At 32.4% G+C, this 6,720-nt stretch overlaps 2 protein-coding genes across 3 annotated transcripts in view; one reads left to right on the top strand and one right to left on the bottom strand.

Annotated features, from left to right (window-relative positions):
- LOC119639233 (ras association domain-containing protein 8) overlaps positions 1-1,907 on the top strand; it is a 3,218-nt gene extending 1,311 nt beyond the window's left edge. Inside the window, 3 exon segments of the mRNA XM_038036515.1 lie at positions 1-113; positions 1,326-1,413; positions 1,474-1,907. The exon segment at positions 1-113 is cut by the window's left edge and continues 4 nt beyond it. Of these exon segments, the coding sequence (XP_037892443.1) occupies positions 1-113; positions 1,326-1,413; positions 1,474-1,574 (302 nt within the window). The 3' untranslated portion in view covers positions 1,575-1,907.
- A 183-nt stretch (positions 1,908-2,090) lies between these two features.
- On the bottom strand, positions 2,091-4,351 carry LOC119639352 (zinc finger protein 569). 2 transcript variants are annotated; one of them, XM_038036659.1, is made up of 4 exons: positions 4,329-4,351; positions 3,476-4,130; positions 2,569-3,343; positions 2,091-2,500 (listed from the first exon to the last, which is right to left on the bottom strand). In XM_038036659.1, the coding sequence occupies exons 2-4, from the start codon at positions 4,005-4,007 to the stop codon at positions 2,371-2,373; spliced, it is 1,437 nt and encodes a 478-aa protein (XP_037892587.1). In that variant the 5' UTR covers positions 4,008-4,130; positions 4,329-4,351; the 3' UTR covers positions 2,091-2,370. The 2 variants fall into 2 exon arrangements, with proteins under 2 accessions (XP_037892587.1, XP_037892588.1); XM_038036660.1 differs by lacking the exon at positions 4,329-4,351 and having other exon boundaries at positions 3,701-4,283.
- Between the last annotated feature and the right edge of the window lie 2,369 nt (positions 4,352-6,720).

Genomic DNA, 6,720 nt, shown 5'->3' with positions numbered 1-6,720 from the left:
AAAGTGAAATCGATCAGGCCATTCATAATACCGATACATCGAATAATACCGCTGAAAATTTGAAAAAGGAAATTGCACTAATTGAAAACGCTATAGCCGAAAAAAAGAGACAGGTAAGGACTACGTTAAAAAAGTTCTCTTAAACTGCTTACACAACATACTGGATTGATTGTTCACTTCCTGAACAATTTGTTATTAAACATCTAAATAATATTTAATGCTGTTTCGTTGGCGTACGCATCATTGAAGGATGTGAGAAATACTCATTTCATCGATACGTTTGTGACACACAGAAGGAAAGCTCAGGAACCAATAAAGTAAATATATTCTTGATCAGCAGCAGATTCTAAACCGATTTAAGAATATTCGTCCGTCTGTCTATGTAATGTCCTGTGGTAAACAGTCCCCCAGGTGACAGAAACGAAGCTATCGGCTTCAAATTCGATAGCAACATTGGCAATTCTTTGAATTGAAAATGGAGTGAATCGGCCTAAAGGCCACGACTGCAGTAAAGCTTAACTACTAACTTTATTTTCTGATCGTTATTTATAAACTGCAAGAGATGGAATGATAAAAATTTACCCATATATTCTCTGGGTTGCTCCTACAACATCTGTACAAAATTATAAGCGATTTTTTTCACCTTTTTAAGGATTTCTGCTTATTACTCATAAGATGGCAGAAAATGATTTTGTACATTCTTTACGTGAAATTACATTATCTCTCTCTGTCTAAAAATGTGTCAATTCTAAATTAAATATTGTGAACCCACCAAACTGAAGATTTCGTTTCTTCTCAGGTGTATAATCGACTAAGTATCAAATAAACAGACTTGGAGGGTAGAATACGCCAAACGAAATGTGTTAACCATGAATTAAATATCGCGGATGCTGCGACGGTGTACGATGGGTAACGGCGGCGGCTATAAGGGATTCGGAAACGGCCGAATATAATTTTCTTACTTCTTTCAATAATAGTGAAATGTAGCAACAATCAAGTACTTTTGAATGTTTTGGATTTCACATATTAAAACTTCTGCATATTGAAACGAATTTTTCAATATAATGCTCATAATTTAATAATTTTGTTTGTTAATAAACTTCTACGTTGCAAGCAAATCTTAAAAAAAAAAATTTATTTATTAATTATTTAACCATTCTGCACATTTTTTAAAATTCTTTAATTTTTTTTCCCATAGTAAAAAAAAATTATATATTAATTCCAATAAGGATTATTTTATTTTATAATTGTATTATTATTTATTGTATAATTGTATTAATCATTACTAATAATTATTATAACTAAAATTGTATGATACCTTTTAGGTGGAACAACTGGTTAACGAAATGAAGGAGGTAAATTTGCAAAGTTTAACTGTCACTCCTTCAGAGGAAATCAAACATTTCTTGGAAGGTAAAATATTACGTAAAATGGATTAAAATGGAATTTTACCAGAATTTTGTTTAAATTCAGGCTCTAATAAACCGGGCAGCAGTCGTCGAATTATTGGTTCGCCGCGACAGTTGGAAAATGCAGTACCAACCAGTAAAAATCCTCACGGTGTGTGGGTATAATTTACATTTAAGTACTTTGATACTCTTTCATACAAAATGATATAGTATACGTGATTGAATACTTTTGAAACTCGAACGAACTTATATGATGGGAACAAGCATTGAAAAAAAAAAAAAATATATAGAAGCAGTTATAAAATTAACTTACACACATATCGCTGATAATAATAAAAAAATTTTAGTAATCAAGTGAATGTTATTAAAGAGGCAATATTTTAATTTCTAAATATTAATAAAGACATATTTACTCTTCTCAAACAACAAGAATCTACAATGTATTATAAGACACATTCTACACATTTAAAAGATTAATTCTCGAGCATTCCATTTTTTTAAATTTTTAAAATGTTAATAAAGTGCAAATTTTTTTTCATTTTTAGAGGAAACGTTTTATTGACTTAAATTGTAAATTAAAGCTAATTTTTTTTTAATAGTTTAAGAGGATGTAACCTTTAAAAACAATAAAAAGTAAAGATTTTACGCACATGTATAAAAATTATAATTAAAGAGTTTTTATTATAAAAAAAAATGTTTTCTACGCGAAGTCATTGGCAGATATTTGAATTGGAATCAGAAAAGTCCCCTTTCGTGTCCGAGCATAAAAACTTGTGCTTGGGTAAAGCAGGTAAATAAAACGTTTGAAAAAATTCTTGTTCGGAATCTTAATTCCTAGCTAGATTAGTTTGAAGTTTTTTTTTGCTAATTTGTACCCATAATTCATCGAGATAATCGTCCGGAGGTGAAATTGATTAAACCCAATACATCGACATCTATTTTATTTATAATTTCTTTAATATTAAATATCGTTGACATGAATCACCTTTACAAAATTAACTTTGGAGCGCATAACATGAAATTTGCGCATATTTTCTAATTGCTCTTTGCTCATATCCTGACCATGTTTTCGCTTAATATGCACCTTTAGTCTGTAAAAAACAATATTAAATATGAAGTACGTTTATTTTTTAAAATTGACTAAGAAACTACTACCAACTTTGCTTTAGCCGGATATCCTTGCTGGCAAAATTCACATTCAAAGGGCATCATATTGTGATGCGTGTACTCATGATTTCGTAAAGAGTTAGACGACGTGAAATATTTTCCACAATCAGGGTAGTCGCAGCTAAACCGCACGCTATCATGTTTAATTTTTTTGTGAGTATTCAAATGACACATTTGAGCATATTTTCGCCCACATAAATCGCAGACATAAGGAAAGTCGCCTGTATGATAACGCGTGTGAATCTCAAGGCTTTTCTTCACCGGAAATATTTTACCACAAATCGTACACGGGAAGCCACTTTTAATATGTATTGCACGTATATGCACTTCTAAGGCTTGTTTGGTAGAATACATGCGACCACAAAACTCGCAACTGAACTTAGGCCGGTCTGCTTCATGCGAACGTTGATGTACAGTCATGCGTGAATAGTTTGGAAATGATTTCCGGCAATAGTAACATTCATATCTACCGATATGGCGTATACGTTTATTAAGAGATGAAGGAACTTGACTGTTTACCTCTCCTTTAGTTTCTGGACAATTGTGAATTTTTTTTTCAGGTTTATCGGACACCGCCAGCATCGCGGCCGAGTGATTTGCTACACTACTTGTTACTTTTAAAACCGGTTTCAGATCTCGACCTCTTGTTTTATCTAATTCATTGCCATTCTGTTCTTTTTGAATTGTTATATCCTCGACAATTTTAAAATGAGTGTCCAAGGTTACCGGAACATCATCGTAATCATTCGCTATTTCTGTTTTATCGTCTAAAAAATAACAAAATGACGTGAAAATTGATTAATCAACCATCCTCTTAGAGGATAAAAGAAAATAAAATTAATATACTTTCTGTGACCCCGCTTTTAACAATAAAATTGCAAACAGCAGGTTATCAATACCTTCATCTTCTAATTCTTCCAAGGATTGAAATTCTTCTGCCTCTAAATACTCTTCAAGTTCGTCATTTTCTGTTTCACACCGAACGAATGCTTCATCAATTGATTCAATTGGACCTTGATTTATTAATATTTCATCAATTTGTTGTATCATTTCATGTGGATGTTCTGGTGAAGTGGAGGTATTGGCCACAAACTTTGTATTATCTACACTTTTATGAGAAGTACCTTTGTTGAAATCTGCATTCGGCAAAAGCTGGGATCGTTGCTTATATTGTTGAAGTAGTCGTTTTGAAGCTTCAACTTTTGTGTAGAAATCGTAAGACAATTGTAGTTCAAGGGCGCAGGGCTTGCATAAGTTTTGAGGTAAATCATCATCGGCTGTTAAATCTATTTGGGTGCATATAAGGAAGCAATCCGCATAAGTCAGGTTTTCTTCTTTATTATATATTGCGTTTGTATCTAACACTTCCTCTGGCAATTCTAAGCAAACCCGACAATTACTTGTTGTTAGGTTGGATGCAGTAATTTGCATTTTTTTTCCTTTAGTTTCAAAGTTCAGTTCAGTTATTTTTTATTTTTCTGGTGTGAGGCCAGCAGGACTATACCTCCAGTAACAGCTTTACAATTTTGCTTTAAATAAATTCACAACCTTTACCTAGGTTTTTCACAGAAATGAATTTCTTGATGATATTTTTCTACAATTTTTGATTTTATTGACTTATTAGTTATTTTAATGTGTATGGGTGATCTCTATCAAAATGTAATATGGGCTGTTATATCGAAAATAAGTAAAAGTGAGGTTCACAACACAATTTAAGAAAAATTATCTTGATGTCGGTTATTTAATGATTACTTCCACTGTTTTGCCAGCCACAACTTCTTCTTCTTCCTGATATACCTTACTTTTCTTAATTACGACCGCGTAGTTGCGAACGTTTTCCGAAATTTTACAACTCTACGTTTTTTGCTAAAATTTTCTTTTTTTTCTTAATAAAATTATGCGAATAAAACAAACAAGCTAGTATGTGAAAATTATAGCAGCAATTCTTTGGCTAAATTAATAATAATAATATAATAGTAAATTTTTAAATTCACATGAAGTTATCAATGAAAAAGGGTGTGCTGGATAAATTTACGTAAATTGCAGAATCGTATGTCGCACATCATTGAATAAAACTATTAAATTCTGGAAAAATTTATTATGCTTAAGTAACATTTTAAAATTTTTACCGTTACTGCTGCAACTAACTCTTTATAAAATTTTTACATACAATTTTTAATTTAATACATGTGAAATAGTTAAAGGTTTTATTTAAATAAATGTTACAAAAAATTGAACAATCAACTTGATCGAAATTTACATATCAGAATAAAATAGTCACAATTGTAATGCACTTATTTCTTTCGACTCTTAATGGTATTTCCACTTCATTATTACTACAAACTTAAGAGCATTAACCCCTGGATACGTTCGATAATCTTCCTTAACCCTAATAAGATTGTCTATTTCGACATACGCAACGGAAAGGTTCGTCAAAGCTAATTCTTTGAGTAAGAAATGAGCACTATTTGTAGGATATTAGTGCTTTCCTCAACTTTGAAATTGGGAAATCGCTTGGGATTCGTTGCGATCAAAAATAAATTCCCTTTTAATGCAATTCTCAGGCTTAATGCATCGGGCAGATCAGAAACAAAGTATATTGTACGACCAAAAAAGTATATTGTACGACCAGAAAGTATATTGTACGACCAGGAAGTATATTGTACGACCAAAAAAATATATTGTACGGATAAAAACTGTTCCGGTAATAGTAATGAAAAGCCGCTAAATTATTTTGGAGACAAATGTGTAGAAGTTGCTGAACCTATTATTACGATACCACCACCACCTAGAATAACCAAATCCTCGATAGCTTCACGATTTGCTAACGAACCGGAAGGCTATGCTGAATGTTATCCTGGATTAGAAGAAATGAATGATGCCATTGATGATTCAGACGATGAAGTGGATTACACTAAAATGGATTTAGGCAATAAGAAAGGACCTATCGGGCGTTGGGATTTTGATACCCAAGAGGAATATTCCGATTCTATGAGTACTTAATGTTAGAGATGGTTTTGATTCCTCGCTAAAAGCCGTTAGCTGGTTTTTTCCCTTACATCGCCTATGAAAAAGTAATATGTGTGTGAAGAGAGAACAGAGTTGCTTTTAATTAAATAAGAAAAATGGTGAATAAAAAATCTCTCTCATCTGTTAAAGAAGTAGAAGAAGTAACAGAAAAGATGTCGTACTTTCTGTTAAATGAGAAGTGGTGGAAAAAAATCGTATATGCTTTATATAGTTCTGCTACAGCTGTTGTCTTAAGTTTGGTGATAGTCGCAATGAAAATACAGAGGTCAGGTACGCAAAAACAAAAAAAACAAAGAAAGAAATCCCAAGAAAGGGGAAGAGTAATTGTGAAATCAGAAGACGTGAAATTGAATTAAATATCCTGTGCGGAATGCAATCAAATCTACGTATGTTAACGTGTGAATATAGCTCAAGGGCGAGAGGACAACTTGAAAGATTGGAAGTGTTCTTTATGCGGAAAGATCTTAACTTCTGCATCTCGCCTTGTGAAGTCATTTAGAAAACAAACACGAATTGCGAACTAAAACAATGAATATTAAATTAGATATTACTTGCAGAGAATGTACTGGAGAGTTCGATTGTTTTAAAAATTACCATTCTGCGCAGGACCAACTTGATCTGTAAAATATTTGAGCAGCAAGGAGAAGATCTGTGATATATGTTTACGGCACTAAGATGATGACCTGTAAAATATATGGACACTGTGGTACGCTGGATTAGTGAGTACGTATAGTGAGTACGTATATTGTGTGCATTTAGTCCGCCAATTGAATATAATCGTCATATGGCTCTGCAGGCCAACCCAAGTGGATAGATATTCTGATAGGTCATTTGACGTACTACAAAAAGTTGAAATAAAATAAACTTTTCTCCTCCTTTACTATTCCCTGTAAAGGAAATTTATTACCTATTTTACTACCTATTACCAAACCTATTTTTACATTTAATATAGTCTTTAAATGAAAATGTCAACTTCAGATTGGACATTGGAAGATTTTGCACGAAGGTGGGTATTTAAAATGGCCCAAATTGGTCAGAGCAAAAGCGCGCAGTGGAGCCTAAATTGAATGCAAGTCAGGTTTTTCTAAGAAAAATTTTTAGATACTTGTACGTC

The sequence above is a fragment of the Glossina fuscipes genome, unplaced genomic scaffold, assembly GCF_014805625.2.
Source record: "Glossina fuscipes isolate IAEA_lab_2018 unplaced genomic scaffold, Yale_Gfus_2 112, whole genome shotgun sequence".
In the NCBI taxonomy this organism is placed as follows: domain Eukaryota; kingdom Metazoa; phylum Arthropoda; class Insecta; order Diptera; family Glossinidae; genus Glossina; species Glossina fuscipes.
This window is presented reverse-complemented; position numbering and strand designations above follow the sequence as displayed.

What these genes read in the sequence shown, in the direction of transcription:
- LOC119639352 (XM_038036659.1), bottom strand. Translation starts at nt 4,007, where the DNA reads ATGCAAATTACTGCATCCAACCTAACAACAAGTAATTGTCGGGTTTGC. An exon ending in GGAAGAATTAGAAGATGAAG is followed by an intron (nt 3,344 to 3,475) that starts GTATTGATAACC and finishes GTTATTTTTTAG; the next exon opens with ACGATAAAACAGAAATAGCG. An exon ending in GGATATCCGGCTAAAGCAAA is followed by an intron (nt 2,501 to 2,568) that starts GTTGGTAGTAGT and finishes TGTTTTTTACAG; the next exon opens with ACTAAAGGTGCATATTAAGC.